The sequence below is a fragment of the Homarus americanus genome, unplaced genomic scaffold (assembly GCF_018991925.1).
Source record: "Homarus americanus isolate GMGI-L3 unplaced genomic scaffold, GMGI_Hamer_2.0 scaffold55880, whole genome shotgun sequence".
In the NCBI taxonomy this organism is placed as follows: domain Eukaryota; kingdom Metazoa; phylum Arthropoda; class Malacostraca; order Decapoda; family Nephropidae; genus Homarus; species Homarus americanus.
The window spans coordinates 48,862-76,639 of NW_024716823.1; the positions used below are offsets into that span (position 1 = coordinate 48,862).

At 48.5% G+C, this 27,778-nt stretch overlaps 1 protein-coding gene across 1 annotated transcript in view; it reads left to right on the forward strand.

Moving 5' to 3' along the window:
* LOC121858509 (A-agglutinin anchorage subunit-like) overlaps positions 1–27,778 on the forward strand; it is a 48,907-nt gene that overhangs the window by 11,077 nt on the left and 10,052 nt on the right. The window contains exon 2 of the mRNA XM_042354960.1: positions 26,032–26,189. Within this exon, the coding sequence (XP_042210894.1) occupies positions 26,032–26,189 (158 nt within the window). The remainder of the gene's footprint in view (positions 1–26,031; positions 26,190–27,778) is intronic.

A 27,778-nucleotide genomic window follows, 5' to 3' on the forward strand; every position in this document is an offset into this window, starting at 1 on the left:
GTAATAAACCACCAGTAATAAACCACCAGTGTAGCACCCCCAGTAATAAAACCACCAGTAATAAAACCACCAGTAACAAACCACCGGTAATACGCCACCAGTAGTGACACACCAGTAATAAACCACCGGTAATAAACCACCAGTAGTGACACACCAGTAATAAACCACCGGTAATAAACAACCAGTAGTGACACACCAGTAATAAACCACCGGTAATACGCCACCAGTAATGAAACACCAGTAATAAACCACCAGTAGTGACACACCAGTAACAAACCACCAGTAACAAACCACCAGTAATAAACCACCAGTAGTAAACCACCAGTAGTAAACTACCAGTAATAAACCACCAATAATAAACCACCAGTAGTGGCACACCAGTAATAAACCACCAGTAATAAACCACCAGTAGTAAACCACCAGTAATAATCAACCAATAATAAACCACCAGTAGTAGCACACCAGTAATAAACCACCAGTAACAAACCACCGGTAACAAACCACCAGTAATAAACCACCAATAATAAACCACCAGTAGTAAACCACCAGTAATAAACCACCAGTAGTAAACCACCAGTAGTGGCACACCAGTAATAAACCACCAATAATAAACCACCAGTAGTGGCACACCAGTAATAAACCACCAATAATAAACCACCAGTAGCAAACCACCAGTAATAAATCACCAGTAATAAACCACCAATAATAAACCACCAGTAGTATTGCAGTAATAAACCACCGGTAATGCAACGGCCCTGATAATCCACCAGTAATAAACCACCGGTAGTACGCTAAACCACCAGTAATAAACCACCAGTAATAAACCACCGGTAATAAACCAAGTAATAAACACCAGTAGTAAACACCGTAGAAAACCACCAGTAGTAGCACCCCAGTAATAAACCACAGTAATAAACCACCAGTAGTAAACCACAATAATAAACCACCAGTAGTGGCACAGTAATAAACCACCAATAATAAACCACCAGTAGTGGCACACCAGTAATAAACCACCAATAATACCACCCAGTAGTGACACACGTAATAAACCACCAATAATAACACCAGTAGTGGCACACCAGTAATAAACCACCAATAATAAACCACCAGTGGCACCGTAATAAACCACAATAGAACCACCGGTAACGACCACAGTAATAAATCACAGTAATAAACCACAATAAACCACCAGTAGTGGCCAGTAATAAACCACCAGTAATAAACCACCAGTAGTGGCACACAGTAATAAACCACCAATACAGCCACCAGTAGTAGCACTGATAATAAACCACCAGTAGTAAACACCAGTAATAAACCACCAGTAATCCACCAGTAATAAACACCGTAGTAAACACCGTAATAAACCAATGGTAACCAGTAATAAACCACCAGTAATAAACCATGACCACCGGTAATAAACCACCAGTAGTGGCACACCAGTAATAAACCACCAATAATAAACCACCAGTAGTGGCACACCAGTAATAAACCACCAATAATAAACCACCAGCAGCAAACCACCAGTAATAAATCACCCAGTAATAAACCACCAATAATAAACATCAAACCACCAGTAATTAACCAATAATAAACACCAGTAGTAGCACCCCAGTAATAACCAATAATAAACCACCAGTAATAAACCACCAGTAGTGGCCCACCAGTAATAAACCACCGGTAATAAACCACCAGTAGTGGCACACCAGTAATAAACCACCAGTAATAAACCACCAGTAATAAACCACCAGTAGTGGCACACCAGTAATAAACCACCAGTAATAACCACCAGTAGTGATACCACCGTAATAACCACTAATACCACGAATAAACCACCAGTAGTAGCACCCCAGTAATAAACCACCAGTAATAAACCACCAGTAATAAACCACCAGTAATAAACCACCAGTAATAAACCACCAGTATAAACCACCAGTAATAAACCACCGTGTGCGTAATAAACCACCAGTAATAAACCACCAGTAATAAACCACCAGTAATAAACCACCAGTAATAAAACACCAGTAAACAACACCAGTAATAAAACCAGTAATAAACCACCAGTAATAAACCACCAGTAATAAACCACCAGTAATAAACCACCAGTAATAAAACCACCAATGACCACCAGTAGTACACCCCAGTAATAACCACCAGTAATAAACCACCAGTAATAAACCACCGTAATAAACCACCAGTAATAAACCCACCAGTAATAAACCACTAGTAATGACACACCTAACCTGTTTAACCTAATAATCAGATAGCTTACACTTGACGCACAGAGAGAGAGAGAATATAAAGTTGTTCAGTAAGACAGTCAGATTATCCTGGAAAAACACTATTAATTGCTCTAATTATCCTGGCTAATTACAGGTTATAACAGCAGGGAGGTAACACTGTCCGGATTATCGAAGAATTAAACCCGGATCAATTAAGAAAAGTTGGTTAGGTTTGGTTAAGTTAGTCAAAGTTAGGTTAGGTTAGGTTAGGTTAGGTTAGGTAAGGTTAGGTTAGGTTTTGCGTGAAACAATTATTTTATGATGTTCAATCTACCATTATAGCTGCGGAGGCCGTAATTGGCCAGTAAACAATGACGTAATCATAAGGAAACGCTCTGATTGATCAGCTAACATGATCTCTTTTCATGACGTCACTAACTTGCAACTTTCCAATTGGTTGATTGCACAACATCTAGTGTCGACATCAATGCTGTGATTGGTCCTCCTCCATAACCAACCGTAACATAGTGTCTGTAGATCGTTACCTGTGGCCCAGATGGATGTACTGACGGGCTGTTTAATGAAGAAAGACACAGCCTCATAAGAGACACAAATAGACGATAATAGACACAAATAGACGATAATAGACACAAATAGACACAAATAGACGATAATAGACACAAATAGACAATAATAGACACAAATAGATACGAATAGGCTGTCGTTTCCAAGATATATCGATGTCAGGTGTAATAATATATATTAATTTATTTTGAAATGTGAACTAGTCTCTCTCTCTCTCTCTCTCTCTCTCTCTCTCTCTCTCTCTCCATCATGACATAACTAACAAACAACCAGTTCAGTGTACAGTACTGCTCTAGCCACTTGACCACCTCAGCTCTGTTTCAATAATATGATTCTTGGGATCACCTGAATATTAGTTACTGGAAGGATAGGTTAGGTTAAACACACACACACACACACACACACACACACACACACACACACACGCGCGCGCGGTAACAGAAGACTCACCTAGAGAAGGAAGAGTAGGAGGAGGAAGAGAAGTAGGAGTAGCAATAGGAGGATAAGGGAGGGCGGGCCTACCAAGTCTCCAGTCAGGTGTAGCCAAACTGCTCAGCTCAGACAGAATTACCTGGTGGAATCACTTACTGGTGGTCAGGGAGGCGTGGAATTTTTGAGAGGGTGGCGTGGAATTGTAACCAGGGAGGCGTGGAATGATAGCAGGCGAAATCTGATGGTGTGGAATAGGTATGAAGGACGAGCGTTGACTAGGGTGAGCCTAGAATTGGGTTTGTATTATCGGCGTTGAAATGGCTGGACAGGACGGCGTGGAATGATGAGAACAACCATGGCATGAGAGTCGCGTGGAATGGGTAGTGAGAGCTGTGTGGAAGAGGTTTTGGGGAGGGAGTAAGGATGGGGGGAGGGGGGCGTTGAATAAGTGGGAAGGTTGAGAGATGCGGTGACTACTGTTGCGTGGACAATGTGGCTCTGAGAAATGTCACTGTTACCTCCGCCTTCGACACACTCTACAGTATGTATGTGTGAGTGTGTTGAGGGAGGGGAGGTGAGACAGAGGGGCTGCTATTATAAGAGACACACTCATACACTCAAGCAACCACGTTCTCCGGATTATTTAACCTAACCTACCTAACCTAACCAAACCTAACCTAACCTACCCTAACCTAACCTAACCAAACCTACCCTAACCTAACCTAACCTAACCTACCCTAACCTAACCTAACATAATCCAGAATGGCTGCTTCAGTTCATTAAGCCTCTTCACATATTTGCCATTCCAATAATTTGTATGTAGATTTGGGCTCCACTTGTGACTGGTTTCGTGTGTAATAGTGGAGGTGTGGTGGAGGTGTGGTGGAGGTGTGGTGGAGATGTGGTGGAGATGTGGTGGAGGTGTGGTGGAGGTGTGGTGGAGGTGTGGTGGAGATGTGGTGGAGGTGTGGTGGAGGTGTGGTGGAGATATGGTGGAGATGTGGTGGAGATGAGGTGGAGGTGTGGTGGAGGTGTGGTGGAGATGAGGGTTAGGTGTGGTGGAGATGAGGTGGAGGTGTGGTGGAGTGTTTAGGTTAGGTTAGGTTACGTTACGTTAAATTAGGTTAGGTTAACATTAGGGTGATTAATCTTCAGGTAATTTGTGGTCAAGAAAATAACTAACCTAACCTAATGACATTAACAGTTACCTGTGTTAAAGTTCAAAGGTTGTTTACCCTCACCTATGTGCTAGTTAAGACTCCCTCACCTGTGTGTTAGTTAAGACTCCCTCACCTGTGTGCTAGTTAAGACTCCCTCACCTGTGTGTTAGTTAAGACTCCCTCACCTGTGTGTTAGTTAAGACTCCCTCACCTGTGTGTTAGTTAAGACTCCCTCACCTGTGTGTGTGGGTAGTTAAAGACTCCCTCACCTGTGTGTTAGTTAAGACTCCCTCACCTGTGTGTTAGTTAAGACTCCCTCACCTGTGTGTTAGTTAAGACTCCCTCACCTGTGTGTTAGTTAAGACTCCCTCACCTGTGTGCTAGTTAAGACTCCCTCACCTGTGTGTTAGTTAAGCCTCCCTCACTTGTGTGTTAGTTAAGCCTCCCTCACTTGTGTGTTAGTTAAGACTCCCTCAGCTCTTTGTTAGTTGCTTGCCTCCCTCACCTGTGTTGGGTCAAAACTCCTCACCTGTGTGTTGGTGGAGCTCTCACCTGTGTGTTAGTTAAGCCTCCCTCACTTGTGTGTTGGTTAAGACTCCCTCCAGCTGTATGTTGATTTAGCCTCCCTACACCTGTGTGTTGGATTGCGACTCCTCACCTGTGTGTTAGTTAGACTCCTCACCTGTGTGTTAGTTAAGCCTCCCTCACTTGTGTGTTAGTTAGACTCCCTCAGCTGTATGTTGGTTTATGCCTCCCTCACTTGTGTTAGTTAAAGACTCCCTCAGCTGTATGTTGGTTTGGCCTCCCTCACCTGTGTGTTAGTTAAGACTCCCTCACCTGTGTGTTAGTTAAGACTCCCTCACCTGTGTGTTAGTTAAGACTCCCTCACCTGTGTGTTAGTTAAGACTCCCTCACCTGTGTGCTAGTTGAGACTCCCTCACCTGTATGTTAGTTAAGACTCCCTCACCTGTATGTTAGTTAAAACTCCCTCACCTGTGTTTTAGTTAAGACTCCCTCACCTGTATGTTAGTTAAGACGCCCTCACCTGTGAGTGCTAGTTATGACTTCCTCACCTGTATGTTAGTTAAGACGCCCTCACCTGTGTGCTAGTTAAGACCCTCACCTGTATGTTAGTTAAGACGCCTCACCTGTGTAAGAAGTTAAGACTACCTCACCTGTATGTTAGTTAAGACTTCACCTGTAAAAGAAGTTAAGACTCTCATCTGTATGTTAGTTAAGACGCCTCACCTAAAAGCAGTTAAGACCACCTGTATGTTAGCTACACTCTCACCTGTGTGCTAGTTAAGACCTCACCTGCATGTTAGTTAAGACTCTCAATTCAGTGCTAGTTAAGACTCCCTCACCTGTGTGCTAGTTAAGACTCCCTCACCTGTATGTTAGTTAAGACTCCCTCACCTGTGTGCTAGTTGAGACTCCCTCACCTGTGTGCTTGTTGAGACTCCCTCACCTGTGTGCTAGTTGAGACTCCCTCACCTGTGTGCTAGTTGAGACTCCCTCACCTGTATTTTGGCACTAATATATTTCATCATATACTGATATAGTCGTTATTTATCGCACTATGATAATACACACACTAACTGATAACAATATAGTGATATATAAAGATGTTCTTATAGCGGGGTTGACTCTATATTAACGAGGTTTGGTTCGTATATTAATTTACATTGGTAATTACAAAGGTTCTTATGGAGAATGTTCCTCGTAATTAAAGATGTGAGAATATAGGTATGTGTAGGACTTAGGCAGCCACATACCAAACAATATGTGGTGTTAAGTGAAGGTATCTAGTTAAGGTAGAGTCTCAGTGTAATGTCTCCTAACTGGTGTTAAGTGAAGGTATCTAGTTAAGGTAGAGTCTCAGTGTAATGTCTCCTAACTGGTGTTAAGTGAAGGTATCTAGTTAAGGTAGAGTCTCAGTGTAATGTTGTCTCCTAACTGGTGTTAAGTGAAGGTATCTAGTTAAGGTAGAGTCTCAGTGTAATGTTGTCACCTAACTGGTGTTAAGTGAAGGTATCTAGTTAAGGTAGAGTCTCAGAGTAATGTTGTCTCCTAACTGGTGTTAAGTGAAGGTATCTAGTTAAGGTAGAGTCTCAGTGTAATGTTGTCACCTAACTGGTGTTAAGTGAAGGTATCTAGTTAAGGTAGAGTCTCAGTGTAATGTTGTCACCTAACTGGTGTTAAGTGAAGGTATCTAGTTAAGGTAGAGTCTCAGTGTAATGTTGTCTCCTAACTGGTGTTAAGTGAAGGTATCTAGTTAAGGTAGAGTCTCAGTGTAATGTTGTCTCCTAACTGGTGTTAAGTGAAGGTATCTAGTTAAGGTAGAGTCTCAGTGTAATGTTGTCTCCTAACTGGTGTTAAGTGAAGGTATCTAGTTAAGGTAGAGTCTCAGTGTAATGTTGTCTCCTAACTGGTGTTAAGTGAAGGTATCTAGTTAAGGTAGAGTCTCAGTGTAATGTTGTCTCCTAACTGGTGTTAAGTGAAGGTATCTAGTTAAGGTAGAGTCTCAGTGTAATGTTGTCTCCTAACTGGTGTTAAGTGAAGGTATCTAGTTAAGGTAGAGTCTCAGTGTAATGTTGTCTCCTAACTGGTGTTAAGTGAAGGTATCTAGTTAAGGTAGAGTCTCAGTGTAATGTTGTCTCCTAACTGGTGTTAAGTGAAGGTATCTAGTTAAGGTAGAGTCTCAGTGTAATGTTGTCTCCTAACTGGTGTTAAGTGAAGGTATCTAGTTAAGGTAGAGTCTCAGTGTAATGTTGTCTCCTAACTGGTGTTAAGTGAAGGTATCTAGTTAAGGTAGAGTCTCAGTGTAATGTTGTCTCCTAACTGGTGTTAAGTGAAGGTATCTAGTTAAGGTAGAGTCTCAGTGTTATGTTGTCTCCTAACTGGTGTTAAGTGAAGGTATCTAGTTAAGGTAGAGTCTCAGTGTAATGTTGTCTCCTAACTGGTGTTAAGTAAAGGTATCTAGTTAAGGTAGAGTCTCGGTGTAATGTTGTCTCCTAACTGGTGTTAAGTGAAGGTATCTAGTTAAGGTAGAGTCTCAGTGTAATGTTGTCTCCTAACTGGTGTTAAGTGAAGGTATCTAGTTAAGGTAGAGTCTCAGTGTAATGTTGTCTCCTAACTGGTGTTAAGTGAAGGTATCTAGTTAAGGTAGAGCCTCAGTGTAATGCTGTCTCCTAACTGGTGTTAAGTGAAGGTATCTAGTTAAGGTAGAGCCTCAGTGTAATGCTGTCTCCTAACTGGTGTTAAGTGAAGGTATCTAGTTAAGGTAGAGTCTCAGTGTAATGTTGTCTCCTAACTGGTGTTAAGTGACGGTATCTAGTTAAGGTAGAGCCTCAGAGTAATGTTGTCTCCTAACTGGTGTTAAGTGAAGGTATCTAGTTAAGGTAGAGTCTCAGTGTAATGTTGTCTCCTAACTGGTGTTAAGTGAAGGTATCTAGTTAAGGTAGAGCCTCGGTGTAATGTTGTCTCCTAACGGGTGTTAAGTGGAAGGTATCCTAGTTAAGGTTGGAGTTTCAACTGGTGAAGGTTTGTTGTTGTCTCCTAACTGGTGTTAAGTGAAGGTATCTAGTTAGGTCTCAGTGTAGTTTTATATATAATATTAAATGTCTTATCTTAAGTTAAACAGTTAGTCACATTCTAATAACTTTCAGTAAGGTGATGCAGAGATGGTCAAGAGGTACATCGTGTGAGGTGTGTACCGAGCCGGAGACTCGAACCCTGACTCTTCAAAATCACTGGTTGAGAACGACCAACTTTAATTTAGCAGCAAGTGACTCCGTGTTATCTTAAGACGTTCACCTGTCAGAGAATATCTACACCAGTTTCATCTCTTTCTCCAACAATAAGTTTCAGAAAAGTTACATGAATTATATGTTCTCCAACATGAATAAAAGTTCAGAATTTTCATTTAATCGTCCAACAAAAAGTTTCAGAAAATATATATAACTTGACTGAAACAAGAACAGTGATGAACATACGGACAATATATATTCCTGTGTTACTGTTCTCATATTTGTATGATTTAGTCTATGTAATTATTTAAGATGATGGTTATTACAGCTGACCAATCACAAGACCCTCTCTATTACAGCTGACCAATCACACTGACCCTCTCTATTACAGCTGACCAATCACACTGACCCTCTCTATTACAGCTGACCAATCACACTGACCCTCTTACATCTGACCAATCACACTGACTTCCTATTACAGCTGACCAATCACACTGACTATCTCGGCTCTCTCTGACCATCACTATGACCTCCTCTGCAAATTAAGCGAGAAGCTTCTGCACCATCCTCGACACCTGCTCCTACTTCCACCGGAGATCCCTCGTCCGCAAATTGATGTTAAGCACCGCATCCAGCCCATACGAGCACGTATTGATCACTATAAGAACAGCCCAGTCCCAACCATTGTAAAAATTATCAACAACTCGTAATCAACCAGCGTGTTCCACCCAGCCAATCTTACTTTTGCACTGTTACTATGTTGAAATGCCCTGCAGTATGACCTTCTCCCCACCTTGTCATTATATATCATATTTGTATCACTTATGTTACTTGTATATTATTGGTCAACCAAGTGACCCACCCCATTATGTAACTGTATATTTTGGCTTCTGACTGTCATGCTCTTCAATAAAACAGTCACCACACATTACACATATTACACACACACACACACACACACACACACACACTACACACACACACACACACACACTACACACACACACACACACACACACCCACCACAGTGCAACTCTATTTATAAGCCGTTATTATTATTATTATTTCACACACAGCGAGCGGTACAATTACTCTGCCCATCTCGTTAGTATATAGAGGAGGTGGTGATGGCAAACTGACCCCCCGTCCAGATAGATAGACAGATAGATAGACAGATAGATAGATAGATAGATAGATAGATAACCAGTAAAATCGCTCACACTGATTCAGCGTGTACAGTACATGGGTGAAGTCCTAACACGCATCACTCTATATAAACGACAAAACTGTTTTAAACTTTCTGAACTTTTAACGTTGTTGGTTTATTGTTTCATAAATTGTTCAACAGATATGTGTGTGTGTGTGTGTGTGTGTAGTGTTTGTGTGTGTGTGTGTGTGTGTGTAGTGTGTAGTGTGGCAGTAGTCCTCAGCACGACCAAACAATCAGTTACTAACCATCGTAACTACAACTACCTCCAATTGCCTGGTTATGATCAACTAAAAGGATATTTCATCAACCACAACTACCACTATTGTGTTACTGATTGGCAGGACGGCTGGTTGGTAGGATGGCTGGTTGGTAGGATGGCTGGTTGGTAGGATGGCTGGTTGCAGGATGGCTGGTTGGAGGATGGCTGGTTGGTAATGGCTGGTATTGGCTGGTTGCAGGATGGCTGGTTGGTAGGATGGCTGGTTGGTAGATGCTGGTTGGTAGGATGGCTGGTTGGTAGATGGTGGTTGGCAGGGATGGCTGGTGGCAGGATTGGCTGTGATTATTGCTGGTAGGATGGCTGGTTGGCAGGATGGCTGGTCGGTAGGATGGCTGGTTGGTAGGATGGCTGGTTGGCAGACGGCTGGTTGCGATGATGGTTGGAAGGATGGCTGGTTGGTAGGATGGGTTGTGGTGGATGGGTTGGTCGGTGGATGGTTGGAGGATGGGGTTGGGAGATGGGTGGTTGGAGATGGGTGGTTGGCAGATGGTGGTGGTAGGATGGGTGGTTGGCAGGACGGCTGTTGGGGGGACGGCTGGTTGGAAGGATGGTGGTTGGTAGGATGGCTGGTGTATGGCTGGTCGAGGATGGCTGGTTGGTAGGATTGGCTGGTGATGGCTGGTGGTAGGATGGCTGGTTGGTAGGATGGCGGTTGGTAGGATGGCTGGTTGGTAGATGGCTGGTTGGTAGGATGGCTGGTGGTGGATGGCTGGCAGGATGGCTGGTCGGTAGGATGGCTGGTCGGTAGGATGGCTGGTTGGTAGGATGGCTGGTTGGGTGATGGCTGGTTGGTGATGATGGCTGGTTGGTGGTGGTAGGATGGCTGGTTGGTGGGATGGCTGGTTGGTAGGATGGCTGGTTGGTAGGATGGCTGGTTGGTAGGATGGCTGGTTGGTGGTGATGGCTGGTGGTGATGGCTGGTCTGGCAGGATGGCTGGTTGGTGGTATGGCTGGTCGCAGGACGGTCGGTAGGATGGCTGGTCGGCAGGACGGCTGGTCGGTAGGATGGCTGGTTCAGGACTGCTGGTTGGTAGGATGGCTGGTCGGTAGGACGGCTGGTTGGTAGGACGGCTGGTTGGTAGGATGGTGGTTGGTAGGACGGCTGGTTGGTAGGATGGCTGGTTGGTAGGACGGGTGGTTGGCAGGATGGCTGGTTGGTAGGATGGCTGGCTGGTGGGACGGCTGGTTGGTAGGACGGCTGGTTGGTGGGATGGCTGGTTGGTAGGATGGCTGGTTTGGACGGTTGCAGGATGGCTGGTTGGTAGGACGGCTGGTTGGTAGGACGGCTGGTTGGCAGGACGGCTGGTTGGTAGGATGGCTGGTTGGTGACGGCTGGTTGGTAGGATGGCTGGTTGCAGGACGGTTGGTGGCAGGATGGCTGGTTGGTGACTGGCTGGTTGGTGACGGCTGGTGGTAGGATGGCTGGTGGTAGGATGGCTGGTTGGCAGGATGGCTGGTGGAGGACGGCTGGTTGGTGGGACGGCTGTTGGGAGGGATGGCTGGTTGGTGGACGGCTGGTTGGTAGGATGGCTGGTTGGAGGACTGGCTGGTTGGTGGATGGGAGCTGGTTGGTAGGATGGCTGGTTGAGTACTGGTTGGTGGTGATGGCTGGTCGGTAGGAGGGGACGGCTGGTTGGTAGGATGGCTGGTTGGTGGGACGCTGGTTGGTAGGACTGGCTGGTTGGTAGGACTGGCTGGTTGGTGGACGCTGGGTTGGTGGGACGGTTGGGTGGTTGGTGGGAGGTTGGTGGGAGCTGGTTGGTAGGACGGCTGGTTGGAGGATGGCTGGTTGGTAGGACGGTGGAGGCTGGTTGGTAGGATGGCTGGCTGGTAGGATGTGGCTGGTAGGACGCTGGTTGGTATTGGCTGGTTGGAGGACGCTGGTTGGTAGGATGGCTGGTTGGTAGGATGGGCTGGTTGGAGACGGCTGGTTGGTAGGACGGGTGGTTGGCAGGACGGGTGGTTGGCAGGATGGCTGGTTGGTAGGATGGCTGGTTGGTAGATGGCTGGTTGGTGGGACGGCTGGTTGGTAGGACGGTGGTGGCACGGTGGTTGGCAGGATGGCTGGTTGGTGGGATGGGCTGGTTGGGATGGGTGTGGTTGGTAGGATGGGTGGTTGGCAGGATGGCTGGTTGGTAGGGACTGGCTGCAGGACGGCTGGTTGGTAGACGGCTGGTTGGTAGGACGGCTGGTGGTAGACGGCTGGTTGGTAGGATGGCTGGTTGGTAGGACGGGTGGTTGGCAGGATGGCTGGTTGGTAGGACGGCTGGTTGGTGACGGCTGGTTGGTAGGACGGCTGGTTGGTAGGACGGCTGGTTGGTAGGGACGGCTGGTGTGGTAGGATGGCTGGTTGGTAGGATGGCTGGTGGTAGGATGGCTGGCTGGTAGGACGGCTGGTTGGTAGGATGGCTGGTTGCAGGACGGGTGGTTGGTGGATGGCTGGTTGGTAGGACGGGTGGTTGGTAGGATGGCTGGTTGGTAGACGCTGGCTGGTAGGATGGCTGGTTGGAGATGGCTGGTTGGTAGGACGGCTGGTTGGTGGTGACGGCTGGTTGGTGACGGCTGGTTGGTAGGACGTGGTTGGCAGGATGGCTGGTTGGCAGGATGGCTGGTTGGTAGGACGGCGGTTGAGACGGCTGGTTGGTAGGACGGCTGGTTGGTAGGATGGCTGTTGGTAGGACGGTGCTGGTGGATGGCTGGTAGGGACGGGCTGGTTGGTGGGACGGCTGGTTGGTAGGACGGCTGGTTGGTAGGATGGCTGGTTGGTGGGATGGCTGGTTGGTAGGACGGCTGTTGGTAGGACGCTGGCTGGTAGGACGGCTGGTTGGTAGGATGGCTGGTTGGTAGGACGGCTGGTTGGTAGGATGGCTGGTTGGTAGGACGGCTGGTTGGCAGGACGGCTGGTTGGTAGGATGGCTGGTTGGTGGACGGGTGGTTGGTAGGATGGCTGGTTGGTAGGATGGCTGGTTGGTAGGATGGCTGGTTGGTAGACGGCTGGTTGGTGGGATGGCTGGTTGGTAGGATGGCTGGTGGTAGGACGGCTGGTTGGTAGGACGGCTGGTTGGTAGACGGCTGGTTGGTGGATGGCTGGTTGGTAGGATGGCTGGTTGGTAGGACGGCTGGTTGGTAGGACGGGTGGTTGGTAGACGGCTGGTTGGTAGGACGGTGGTTGGTAGGACGGCTGGCTGGTGGGTAGACGGTGGTTGGTGATTGCTGGTTGCAGGACGGCTGGTTGGTAGGATGGGATGTTGGTAGGATGGGCTGAGACGGTTGGTTGGCAGGACGGCTGGTTGGTGACTGCTGGTTGGTAGGACGGCTGGTTGGTAGGATGGCTGGTTGTGACGGCTGTTGGTAGGACGGCTTGTTTAGGATGGGTGGTTGGTAGGATGGCTGGTTGGCAGGGATGGCTGGTTGCAGGATGGCTTGGTAGGATGGCGGGTTGGCAGACGGCTGGTTGGTGACGGCAGTTGGTGACGGCTGGTTGGTAGGACGGCTGGTTGGAGGACGGCTGGTTGGTAGGATGGCTGGTTGTAGGATGGCTGGTTGGTGATGGCTGGTGGGCTGGTTGGTGATGGCTGGTTGGTAGGACGGCTGGTTGGTGATGGCTGTTGCAGGACGGCTGTTGGTAGGACGCTGGTTGGTGACGGGCTGGTTGGTAGGGATGGTGGTTGGTAGGATGGCTGGTTGGTAGGACGGCTGGTTGGTGGTGATGGGTGGTTGGGATGGCTGGTGGTAGGACGGCTGGTTGGTAGGATGGTTGGTTGGTAGGACGTGCTGGTTGGTAGGATGGCTGGTTGGTAGGACGGCTGGTTGGTGGACGGCTGGTTGGTGGATGGCTGGTTGGCAGGACGGCTGGTTGGTGGGACGGGCTGGTGGGTATGCGGTTGGTGGGACGGCTGGTTGGTGGGACGGCTGGTTGGTAGGACGGCTGGTTGGTAGACGGCTGGCTGGTGGGAGCGGCTGGTGGACTGGCTGGTTGTGGTGACGGGCTGGTTGGTGACGGCTGGTTGGTAGGACGGCTGGTTGGTAGGACGGCTGGTTGCAGGACGGCTGGTTGGCAGAATGGCTGGTTGGCAGGACGGCTGGTTGCAGGACGGCTGGTTGGCAGACGGCTGTTGGCAGGACGGCTGGTTGGTGGTAGGACGGCTGGTTGGTAGGATGGCTGGTTGGTAGGATGGCTGGTGGTAGGGGATGCTGGGTGGTGGATGCGTGGTATGCTGGTTGGTAGGACGGGTGGTTGGCAGGATGGTTGGCGGACGGTGGTTGGTAGGATGCTGGGTTGGTGGGACGGCGGTTGGCGGTGGACGGCTGGTGGTAGGACGGGTGGTTGGTAGACGGCTGGTTGGTAGGACGGCTGGTTGGTAGGACGGGTGGTTGGTAGGGATGGCTGGTTGGTAGGACGGCTGGTTGGTAGGACGGCTGGTGGTAGGGACGGCTGGTTGGTAGGCTGGCTGGTGGTGGACGGCCGGTTGGCAGGGACGGCTGGTTGGTGGGATGCTGGTGGTAGGACGGCTGGCTGGTAGGGACGGCTGGTTGGCAGGACGGCTGGTTGGCAGTGGGATGGCTGGTTGGTAGGACGGCTGGCTGGCAGACAGGCTGGTTGGTAGGACTGGTTGGTAGTGGTGGGATGGCTGGTTGGTAGACGGCTGGTAGGACGGCTGGTTGGCGGACGGCTGTGTGTGGGCTGGCAGGACGGGTGGTTGAGGAGGGGTGGCAGGACGGCTGGTTGGCAGGATGGCTGGTTGGTGGGATCGGCTGGTAGACGGCTGGTTGGCACGACGGGCTGGTGGTAGGATGGCTGGTTGGAGGACGGCTGGTTGGTGACTGGCTGGTTGGAGGACGCTTGGTTGGTAGGATGGCTGGTTGGTAGGGATGTTGCTGGTAGACGGCTGGTTGGTGGGACGGCTGGTTGGTAGGACGCCGGTTGGTAGGATGGGCTGGTTGGTAGGACGGCTGGTTGGTAGGATGGCTGGTTGGTAGGACGGCTGGTTGGTGCAGGATGGCTGGTTAGTACGGGCTGGTTGGTGATGGCTGGTTGGTAGGATGGCTGGGTTGGTAGGATGGCTGGTGGTAGGACGGCTGGTTTGCAGGATGCTGGTTGGTGGTGGCGGCTGGTTGGTAGGATGGCTGGTTGGTAGACGGCTGGTTGGTAGGACGGCTGGTTGGTTGGGATGGCTGGTTGCAGGATGGCTGGTTGGCAGGATGGCTGGTTGGTAGGATGGCTGGTTGGTAGGACGGCTGGTTGGTAGGGATGGCTGGTTGCAGGATGGCGGCGGTGTTGGTTGGTCAGGACGGCTGGTTGGTAGGATGGCTGGTTGGTAGGATGGCTGGTTTGGTGAATGGCTGGTTGGTGAGGATGGCTGGCTGGCAGGATGGTTGGTTGGCAGGGACGGCTGGTTGGCAGGATGGCTGGTTGGTAGGATGGCTGGTTGGTAGGATGGCTGGTTGGTGGTGACGGCTGGTTGGTAGACGGCTGTTGGCAGACGGCTGCGGGTAGGACGGCTGGTTGGTAGGACGGCTGGTTGGTAGGACTGGCTGGTTGGTAGGACGGCTGGTTGGTGACGGCTGGTTGGCAGGACGCTGGTGGCAGGATGGGTTGGTTGAGGGGGATTGGCCGGGTTGGCAGGACGGCTGGTTGGTGGGACGGCTGGTTGGTAGGGATGCATGGCTGGTTGGCAGGATGGGCTGGTTGGCAGGACGGCTGGTTGGTAGGATGGCTGGTTGGTAGATGGCTGGTTGGCAGGATGGTTGGCAGGACGGCTTTGGCAGGACGGCTGGTTGGTGGTGACACGGCTGGTAGGACGGCTGTGGTAGGACGGCTGGTTGGTAGGATGGCTGGTTGGTGGGACGGCTGGTTGGTAGGATGGCTGGTTGGCAGGACGGCTGGTTGGTATCGCTGGTTGGGAGACGGCTGGTTGGTAGGATCGGCTGGTTGGTAGGACGGCTGGTTGGTAGGGACGGCTGGTTGCAGACGGCTGGTTGGATGGCTGTCAGGATGGCTGGTTGGTGACTGTTGCTGGTAGGACGGCTGGTTGGTAGGGATGGGCTGGTTGGTGATGGCTGGTTGGTAGACGGCTGGTTGTGGTAGGACGGCTGGTTGGAGATGGCTGGTTTGCAGATGGCTGGTTGGTAGGACGGCTGGTAGGGTGACTGGCTGGGTTGGTAGGATGGCTGGTGGTAGGATGGCTGGTTGGTAGGATGGCTGGTTGGTAGGATGGCTGGTTGGCGGTGACGGCTGGTTGGCAGGACGGCTGGTTGGCAGGATGGCTGGTTGGTAGGATGGCTGGTTGGCAGGACGGCTGGTTGGCAGACGGCTGGTTGGTAGGACGGCTGGTTGGTAGGACGGCTGGTTGGTAGACGGCTGGGTGGTAGAATGGCTGGTTGGTAGGACGGCTGGTTGGTGATGCTGGTTGGGTGGACTGGTTGTAGGATGGCTGGTTGGTAGGATTGCTGGTTGGTAGATGGCTGGTTGTGACGGGTGGTTGGTAGGATGGCTGGTTGGTAGGATGGCTGCTGGTGGTGATGGTTGGCTGGCGGTAGGAAGGCTGGTCGGTAGGATGGCTGGTCAGGATGGTTGTTGGATGTATTGCTGGTGATGGCTGGTTGGTAACGGGCTGGTTGCAGGACGGCTGGGTTGGTAGGATGGCTGGTTGTAGACGGGCTGGCTGGTGGACTGTTGGTTGGTAGATGGCTGGTTGGTGGGACGGCTGGTTGGTAGGACGGCTGGTTGGTAGGATGGCTGGTTGGTAGGATGGCTGGTGGCATGACGGCTGGGTTGGGTAGACGGCTGGTGGTACGACGGGCTGGTTGGTACGACGGCTGGTTGGTAGACGGCTGGCTGGTGGGACGGCTGGTTGTGGTACGCTGTTTGCAGACGGGTGGTTGGTAGACGGCTGGTTGCAGGACGGCTGTTGGTAGGATGGCTGGTTGGTAGGACGGCTGGTGGTAGGAGGCTGGTTGGTAGGACGGTGGTTGGTAGGACGGGCTGGTTGGCAGGATGGCTGGTTGGTAGGACGGCTGTTGGTAGATGGCTGGTTGGTACGACGCTGGGGTATGACGGCTGGTTGGTAGGGACGGCTGGTTGGTGACGGCTGGTTGGTAGGATGCTGGTTGTAGGACGGCTGGTTGGTAGGACGGTGGCTGGTAGGACGGTGCTGGTGGGATGGCTGGGTGGTGACGGCTTGCTGGTAGGATGGCTGTTGGCAGGATGGCTGGTTGGTAGGACGGCTGGTTGGTAGGATGGCTGGCTGGTAGACGGGTTGGGCTGGGATGGCTGGTTGCAGGGATGGGTTGCTGGTGGTGGCTGGCTGGTGGCGGTAGCCATGGGTGGTGGACTTGCTGGGCTGGCAGTACTGGCTGCTGGTGATGGCTGGTTGTGGGATGGCTGGTTGCAGGACGGCTGGTTGGCAGACGATGCTGGTGGCAGGCTTGCTGGTGGATGGCTGGTTGGTAGGATGGGCTGGTTGGTAGGATGGCTGGTTGGTAGGATGGCTGGTTGGCAGGACGGCTGGTTGGCAGGACGCTGGCTGGTGAATGGCTGGTTGCAGGACGGCTTGGTGGACGGGCTGGCTGGTGGTGGACGGGCTGGCTGGTGGTGACGCTGGGTTGGCAGGACGGCTGGTTGGTGGTACTGGTTGCAGGATGGCTGGTTGGCAGGACGGCTGGTTGGCAGACGGTTGGTTGGGAGGATGGCTGGTTGGCAGGATGGCTGGTTGAGATGGCTGGTTGGTGGTGATGGCTGGTTGGTGATGTGGCTGGGTGCGGGGGTTGGCAGGATGGCTGGTGGTAGATGGCTGGTTGGATGGTTGGTAGGATGGCTGGCTGGTTGGTAGGATGGCTGGTTGGTAGGATGGCTGGTTGGTAGGATGGCTTGGTTGGCAGGATGGCTGGTTGGCAGGGATGGCTGGTTGGTAGGATGGCTGGTTGGTAGGATGGCTGGTTGGCAGGATGGCTGGTGGGTGGTAGGATGGCTGGTTGGTGGGATGGCTGGCTGGTTGGCAGGATGGCGGGTTGGCAGGATGGCTGGTTGGTAGGATGGCTGGCTGGTTGGTAGAGCGGGTTGGTAGGATGGGCTGGTTGTAGGATGGCTGGTTGGTAGGATGGCTGGTTGGTAGGATGGCTGGTTGGTAGGATGGCTGGTTGGTGTGATGGCTGGTTGGTGATGGCGTTGGTGGGATGGCTGGTTGGTAGGATGGCTGGCTGGTTGGTAGGATGGTTGGTTGGAGGATGGCTGGCTGGTGGTAGATGGCTGGTTGGTGATGGCTGGTGGTGGTGATGGCTGGTTGGTAGGGATGGCTGTCTGTAGGATGGCTGGCTGGTTGGTAGGATGGCTGGTTGGTAGGATGGCTGGCTGGTTGGTAGGATGGCTTGAGGATGGCTGGTTGGGCAGGATGGCTGTTGTAGGATGGGGTTGAGGATGGTGGTTGGTGATGGCTGGCTGGTGGTAGGGATGGCTGGTTGGTAGGATGGCTGGTTGGCTGGTGGGATGGCTGGTTGGTAGGATGGCTGGTTGGTTGGAGATGGCTGGTGGTGGATGGATGGTGGTTGCAGGATGGCTGGTTGGCAGGATGGCTGCTGGCAGGATGGCTGGTTGGTGAGGATGGCTGGTTGGTAGGATGGCTGTTGGTAGATGGCTGGCTGGTTGGCAGGATGGCTGGTTGGTAGGATGGGCTGGTTGGTAGGATGGCTGGTTGGTAGGATGGCTGGTTGGTAGGATGGCTGGCTGGTTGTGGTGATGGCTGGTTGGTAGGATGGCTGGTTGGTGATGGTTGGTTGCAGATGGCTGGCTGGTTGGTAGGGGATGGCTGGTTGGTAGGATGGCTGGTTGGTAGGATGGCTTGGTAGGATGGCTGGCTGGTTGGTGAGGCTGGTGTAGGATGCGGCTGGTTGGTGATGGTGTTGAGGATGGGTGGTTGGTAGAAGGCTGGTTGGTAGGATGGCTGGTTGGTAGGATGGCTGGTCGGTAGGATGGCTGGTTAGAGGATGGCTCACAGTCTAAATACTTTTCCTTGAATTCCTGTTCGAAGTAGAAAGCGTGAAGAAGATGTTGGTATCTGGAGCAGTTATGTGTGTGTGGGGGCGTACGTAGAATTGATTGGATGTAGTCGTAGTAGTAAAAGTACAGGTGAGCTACTACTACTACTACTACTATTACTACTACTACTACTACTAATAATAATAATAATAATAATAACAACAACAACAAGTTAAACACAGTGGTCAGGTGGCCTCAGTGTACACTCTGCTAAGCATAAAAAGCATGAATAAGCCACTAAGTTTAACACTCTATTATCTATCGTTGGTTAGGTTTGGTTAGGTTAGGTAATGTTAGGTTATGTTTGGTTAGGTTAGGTTAGGTTAATACAGTTGTTCCTAAAGTGAGATAAATTTAGAGGTTAATCTTCAGGTGGTCTTAAAAATCGATCTTTTGTTATAAATAATGTGAAGACAAGTGAGACTCACCAAGTGCTCACACTCCACCTGTTACACCTCAAACAACCGAACATCTGCGGCCACAACCACATAAAAAAGTGTTTTCAGCTGGTCCCGTGTTTTTATTGGTCGGTTCCAGTGCTTTTACAGGTGTTGGTTCACTCTCACGCTCACAAACTCAAACTTACACACACACACACACACACACCTCACTACCAACACCTAGCGGCCGTCCTCACATGTCTCTCTCTCTCTCACGCTTAAAGCTTGTATCTCCGTGGCTCAGCTCACACGACGGAGACAGTAACTTGGTTAGAGACAAACTTCCTCTCGGTCCACCCAGTACTGTACAGTTGAGGAAGCCAAGAAAGGCAAGTATGAACTTTTCATACTTCCCTGTTGGGCGCTGTAAACGCTTCTGCGCTTCACCTTGCACAGGATGGCAAGGGGGTGCCCAATAAACTAGCCCCCTCGGGGGCAAATCTGAATCTGAGGAAGCCAAGGTGGTTGAGGACCTTATTGACAGCTGGTTATTGTACAGAACAGTGCAGTCTTACTGTGTTGCCAGAGGATAACTTGACCTTATATCAACACTAACGAGAAAGTGGATGACTAACCTAACCTAACCTAACAAACCTAGCCTAATCTAACCTAACCAAAATTAACCTAACCTAACCTAACCTAAGCTAACCTAATATAACATTTTACTAAAAATATTTGCTTCATTTAAATAATGTATTCAAATTTGGACAAAACAAAATACGTACAGTAATATATATATATATATATATATATATATATATATATATATATATATATATATATATATATATATATATATATATATATATATATATATATATATATAAATATGTTGTCTCTAATTTACTTAAATATCCAGGTTCTAGGAGTAAAACAGAAATGAAGTAAATTAAGAGGAATAAAATAGATAAAGTAAACCTTTAAGAATTTAATTAATTAAATATTAACACAATAAAGAGCCTCTTAGGCTGTCACAACAAATTGATTCACCATCGAAACTTTTAAGACACAAATGATACTAAACATCGAAACATCAAAAGAATAAAAATAAAGCATTGGATTACGTTAACACTGCATAAACATATAAAAACTAACACTGAAATTAACTAACGTGAAACAACACTGAATTACTTAAATGAATCTAAGCAAATACTGATGGACATAAACAGAGACATAAATAGGTACTCACATAGATATACCACATTGGTGGCGACAGGAACAACACAAATAAATTAGGTATAAGTAACAAGTGTCACTCAAAGGATGTGAACTGTATGACAAGAGGACTGAACTAACTCAAGTCAGTTGGTGGGTCCTATATATAAGGTCGGCTCCCGCCACGCGACCCGCCGGTGGGTCGTTTAACGATGCAGATGGTCGTTAGAGAACAAAGAATGCTGGTTACAATACAAAATAAAGAAATAAGATGGGCTTGAACAAATAATAACAGTTAAAACCTTAACAGCACAGGGTAAGGTGACTAGAATATATAATAGTAAATTTAACACATCATTACAGGAATAATATGGAACATGGGAGCATGTTATATATATAAAAAATAGAAAAATACGACACGGTCGTAACAATATATATATATATATATATATATATATATATATATATATATATATATATATATATATATATATATATATAATAAGTTTATTTTTTTTTACTCACACTGTATATATATTTGTCACTATCGTACAGTATACTCCATCATAGGAAATATTCTACACTCAGGAAAATATTTAATTCCTTTCTAAGAGAACCAAGCAAAGTCATAGTGTAGAGGGGCTGAAAAAAGATTTCCCGAGGCAGATTGCTAGTGAGGTCAAGTAAAACCCAAAGGCGTTTTACCGCTACGCAAAATCGAAATTAAAACGCGAGTAAACATATCGGACCTGAGGCTTGAAGATGGTAGTTGTGCAGATTCTGACCAGGACTAGGCTGAGGCGTTAGACAATTCTTTATCATCGGTGTTCACAAGAGAAGAGGCGAACAATCTTCCTGCGTTTGAGGAAGATGGTTTGACACAGAGCTGACCCATATGTGTTCTCAGATGAGGTTATAAGACATTAACTGTCAAAGCTAAAGATTCACAAGAATCCCGGCCCAGATATGGTACACCCAGAGAGTTAAGAGAACTGTGTAACGAGATTGTGGATCCTCTTAAGATCTTGTTCTGTAAATGCCTGGAAGAGCAAAAGATCCTCAATGACTGGAAAATGTTATGTAAGTCCTAACTTCAAGAAGGGCGATCGTCACTCCACGAATAATTATAGACCAGTGAGACAGACCAGCATAGTGTGCAAAGTACTAAATAGTATCGTAAGAGATGCCATGATGGAAAATCTGCTACAAAACAAGGAATGCCAACACGGTTTTATGCTGGGAAGATCCTGCTTCACACAATTACTCAAGGTTTGGATTCATATTCTATAACAAGGCGGAAATATCGACATTATATACATATATTTTGCCAAGGCTTTTGATAGCGTACCCCATGAAAGGCTGAGAATTACACTGGAAGGGTACGTGATTCGGGGAAATGTCCTAGCGTGGATCAGAGACTTTCTGCATGATCGCAATCAGTGTGTAGTGATAAATGGTACAAATCGTCATATGTACCTGTGACAAGCGGGGTACCACGGGGCAGTGTGTTGGGCCGTTGCTGTTGTCTGATTCATTAATGCCATGCCAGAAGCTATACACTCCTCCATACAAATGTTTGTGGACGATGCCAAGATATTTATGGACATTAAGAACCAAACAGACTGTGGACAGCTGCAGAAAGATCTCTGTGGGCTTCAAGAATGGTCGAGGTAATAGCTGCTAAGATTCAATGTCACAAAGTGCAAAAGGATGCACCTGGGTCGCACTAATAGTATGGAGGCGCATCACATGTCCCAATAGGACGAAAAGACTGCGTTAATTGAAACCGAATGTGAAAAGGACTGGAGGTTGTATGTCGATAATGAACTTAAGTTCTCGAGCCATTGTGAGAGGAAGGTGAATCAGGTCAACGAAACTAGTAGGTCTTATAAGAAGGTCGTTTAGATATCTGGATGGTCCGTTGTTCGTCACGATCTTCTAGAGTGAGGTTCTTCCCCGTCTGGAGTATTGTCACCTTATCTGGTCCCCGAGGTATGCAAGAGACTGTCAATTGATTGTAAATGTCCAAAGGAGGGCCACCAGACTGGTTCCTGCTCTAGACAACATCAGTTGCCCAGAGAGATTGGAGTGCCTGCAACTACCTAGATTATACTACACACGGACAAGGGGCGACCCAATCGAAGTGTATGAACATCTCAGGGGGCACTACTCGGTCGAATGTACAGTCAGCCAGAGATGCACCGACCCCACCCTGGGTCTCGTGCTCGCAATTTTACTTGGCAATACTTGGTAAAGGAAGGCTGTGTGTAAAGGTGATTGTGATTGGTGGATCTGTTTTTGGTTTAACCAACACTAGAGCAGGTTTAGATACATTCAGGAGCCGGTGCATGCCCAGTACTTGCCATCAGTGCGTATCAGAGACGTGACCGACCGCCCTAGCGGCTGACGAGCGGTGAAGAGGATAAAAGTAAAGAGTAAAAGTAAGATGAGAAAGGAGAATGTAGTGTATTGGTTAATTTCATCTGTCAGGTAATACTACCAGGTATAACGTAATTAAGTTGATATACAGTAGGTGTATTGTGTAGTCCACTTGTGTGTGGTGTAGGGAGGGGAATATGTATGTATGTATGTATGTATGTATGCATCTATGTATGCATGTATGTATGTATGTATGTATGTATGTATGTATGTATGTATGTATGTATGTATGTATCTTTATATGTATGTATAAATGTATGTACAGTAGGTTAAATTATACCTGGAAATATTAAAGGCAATTATCACTATTGTTAATATTAAGGAACATCACAAAAACAAGACGAAGGAATATTACTGAGGAACCTCATCAAGGAACATCATTAAGGAACATCACTAAGGAACATTACTAAGGAACATTACTAAAAAACATTACTAAAGAGCATTACTACAGAGCATCACTAAGGAGCATTATTAAGGAACCTGACTAAGAAATATTACTAAGGAACATCACTAAGGAACACCACTAAGGAGCATTACGAAGGAACATCCCTAAGGAACATTACTAAAGAACATTACTAAGGAGCATTATTGAGGAACATGACTAAGGAACATCACTAAGGAACATTACTAAAGAACATCACTAAGGAGCATTATTGAGGAACATGACTAAGGAACATCACTAAGGAACATTACTAAAGAACATTCCTATGGAGCATTATTAAGGAACTTGACTAAGGAACATCACTAAGGAACATTACCAAAGAACATTACTAAGGAGCATTATTAAGGAACTTGACTAAGGAACATCACTAAGGAACATTACCAAAGAACATTACTAAGGAACTTGACTAAGGAACATCACTAAGGAACATTACCAAAGAAAATTACTAAGGAGCATTATTAAGGAACATGACTAAGGAGCACCACATGAGAAGGCGTCAATACTTTCGAGTTAGTCGAAGTGCATACCAAGGCAGACAAGCGCCAACGTCGGAAAGACGCTGCCGCCGCCCCTCCCGCACTAGATGTAGCCCTCCACATGTGCAACATCTGTGAACGACTCTGCGGGTCCCGTATCGTTCTCTTTAGTCACCTCAAAACTCACTAACCTTGGTGACATCCCTAATAACTCATATCATTGTATCATAGCTGGATGGTCGTCATACTCGATTCCGAGTGACAGCAAAGTAGTAGTAGTAATGTAAAATAATAAAAATAATAATAATAATAAACGGTTTATTAATAGAGTTGCAGCCAGTGGCTGAAAATATACAAACTTACATTTGATTTAGTCATAATGATATGCGTTGAATACATTTACAGGGCTGTACAGTACACAAATCAGGAGTTGTTTATTATTTTAACAATAGGTGTGTGTGTGTGTGTGTAATAATAATAATAATAATAATAATAATAATAATAATAAACGGTTTATTGAAAAAATTTGCAGCCCGAAGGCTGAAAATATACATTGGACATAAATGACTTATTACATACATTGGTGGTTTAACAAAAGCCTTCATTAGAGAAAGGTGAAGGAACATACAGTGAACATACAGATTAATGTTTACACACGTAGATCATGTGAGCTGAGGTGTTGAACAGCAGACACGTAGTGTAGTAACTCCCTCACAGATGGCGTTATGAGGGGCATCACATGGCTTAGTAATTCCCTCACAGATGGTGTTATGAGGGGCCTGATGTGGTGTAGTAATTACCTCACAGATGGTGTATGAGGGGCCTGATGTGGTGTAATAATTCCCTCACAGATGGTGTTATGAGGGGCATCACATGGCTTAGAAATTCCCTCACAGATGGTGTTATGAGGGGCATCACATGGTTTAGTAATTCCCTCACAGATGGTGTTATGAGGGGCATCACATGGTTTAGTAATTCCCTCACAGATGGTGTTATGAGTGGCATCATGTGGTGTAGTAATTCCCTCACAGATGGTGTTATGAGGAACTTCACATGATGCTTTAGCAACTCATTCACTACGTGGCGTCGTAGCATCATAGGGACACCACGTGGTCACAGGACCTCACTCACTTAGGTGTGGTCCCAGGCCTCCCCATCGTGTGTGTGTCTGTGTGTGTGTGTGTGTGTGTGTGTGTGTGTGTGTGTGTGTGTGTGTGTGTGTGTATTTCTCGATCTAGTATCACTACCCATAATATACACCTGGACATGTAATTCAAATACTACTCACAGGTGTTAAACAGTGACAGCTTCTCTAACACAACTGTTACTCCGGCCCAGACGTTACTTTAGTCAACAGGTAACGGACCACACACACGGCTCAGTACCTGCACCTGGTCACCGGACCATCACAGTACCTGCACCTGGTCACCGGCTCAGTACCTGCACCTGGTCACCGGCTCAGCTCACACCTCCACCTGGTCACTGGCTCAGTACCTGCACCTGGTCACCGGCTCAGTACCTGCACCTGGTCACCGGCTCAGTACCGCCTGGTCACCGGCTCAGTACCTGCACCAGTACCTGCACCTGGTCGCCCGCTCAGTACCTCCACCTGGTCACCGGCTCAGTACCTGCACCTGGTCACCGGCTCAGTACCACACCTGGTCACCGGCTCAGTACCTACACCTGGTCACCGGTTCAGTACCTCCACCTGGTCACCGGCACAGTACCTGCACCTGGTCACCTCCAGTACCTCCCTGGTCACCGGCTCAGTACCTACACCTGGTCACTGGCTCATTACCTACACCTGGTGACCGGCTCAGTACCCACACCTGGTCACCGGCTCAGTACCTGCACCTGGTCACCGGCACAGGTACCTGCACCTAGTCACCGGCTCAGTACCTCCACCTGGTCACCGGCTCAGTACCTCCACCTGGTCACCTGCTCAGTACCTACACCTGGTCACCGGCTCAGTGCCTCCACCTGGTCACCGGCACAGTACCTGCACCTGGTCACCGGCTCAGTACCTCTCCCTGGTCACCGGCTCAGTACCTACACCTGGTCACTGGCTCATTACCTACACCTGGTCATCGGCTTAGTACCTGCACCTGGTCACCGGCACAGTACCTGCACCTAGTCACCGGCTCAGCCTCTACCTGGTCACCGGCACAGTATCCTGCACCTGGTCACCGGCTCAGTACCTGCACCTGGTCACCTTCTACCTGGTCACTGGCTCAGTACCTCCACCTGGTCACTGGCTCAGTACCTGCACCTGGTCACCGGCTCAGAATCTCCACCTGGTCACTGGCTCAGTACCTACACCTGGTCATCGGCTTAGTACCTGCACCTGGTCACCGGCACAGTACCTGCACCTAGTCACCGGCTCAGTACCTCTACCTGGTCACCGGCACAGTATCCTGCACCTGGTCACCGGCTCAGTACCTGCACCTGGTCACCGGCTCAGTACCTCTACCTGGTCACTGGCTCAGTACCTCCACCTGTCACGGCTCAGTACCTGCACCTGGTCACCGGCTCAGAATCTCCTGGTCACTGGCTCAGTACCTCCACCTGGTATACCTGCACCACATTATAGTAGTGTTATTGTTGTTGTTTGAGCTCGTGTTATGGTCCTTGATCTCTGCTGGAACGATTTGGACGAGGTTCAGGTGTGCGAGGTTCAGGGTGTGCGAGGTTCAGGTGTGGGATGGTTCAGGTGTGGGAGGGTTTAGGTGTGGGATGGTTCAGGTGTGGGAGGTTCAGGTGTCAGGTGTGCAGGGACCTGGTGTGCGAGGGTTCAGGTGTGGGATGGTTCAGGTGTGGGAGGGTTCAGGGGTCCGATGGTTCAGGTGTGAGAGGTCAGGGGTCCGATGGTTCAGGTATGAGAGGGTTCAGGTGTGCGACGGTTCAGGTGTGCGATGGTTCAGGTGTGCGAGTGTTCAGGTGTGGGAGGGTTGGGTGTGGGATGGTTCAGGTGCGAGAGGGTTCAGGGGTCCGATGGTTCTGGTGTGTGAGGGTTCAGGTGTGGGATGGTTCAGGTGTGGGAGGGTTCAGGTGTGGGAGGGTTCAGGGGTCGATGGTTCAGGTGGGAGGGTTCAGGTGTGGGTGGTCAGGTGGGATGGTTCAGGTGTGGGAGGGTTCAGGTTTGCGAGGGTTCAGGTGTGGGAGGGTTTAGGTGTGGGGTGGTTCAGGGGTCCGATGGTTCAGGTGTGAGATGGCTCATACTTAGGGTTCAAATATTCGGTGGTTAAAATTTGTTATGGTGTTTTGTTTTTTGGCTTATCGATATCCAGTAAACGATTTCTTTATACATACATACATACATACATATATGTATACATACATACATACATACATACATATACTGTATGTATACATACATACATACATACATATATGTATACATACATACATACATACATACATACATACATACATACATACATACATTCATATATACATACAAACACACTTCTAGTACTACTACTACTTTGCTGTCACTCGGAATCGAGTATGACGATCATCCAGCTATGATACAATGATATGAGTTATTAAGGATGTCACCTAGGTTGGTGAGCTCTGAGGTGACTAAAGAGGCCAATACAGGGCCGGCTGTACCGTCCACAGATGTTGCACATGTGGAGGGCTACATCTAGTGCGGGAGGGGCGGTGGCAGCGTCTTTCCGATGTTGGCGCTTGTCTGCCTCGGTCTGCAGTCGGGCTAACTGGAAAGCATTGATACCTTCTCGTGTGGTGCTCCTCCAAGCGTTGCGATGTGAACTAATCGTCTCCCAGGTGAGGGGGTCGATATGCCACTTTTTTAGGTTTGCCTTAACACTATCCTTTTTTTTCAGTTGCCCGCCGGCGTTACGTCTACTATTCATTAGGTGACTGTACAGTAGCTGTTTTGGCAGTCTACTGACGTCCATGTGGTTAACATGGCCAGTCCAGCATAGCTGTTCAGGGATAATGGTAGCCCCGATGCTCCTTCAGTTGGTGTCAGTGAGAATACTTGCATTATTCTCTTGTCTTCCCAGCGAACTCGGAGGATGGAACATAGACTACTTTAGTGAAAGTTTCAAGTGCATTGAGGTGCATCCTGTATGTGACCCCTGTCTCGCTGTCATATAGCAGGGTGGGGAGGACCACTGCTCGATATACGT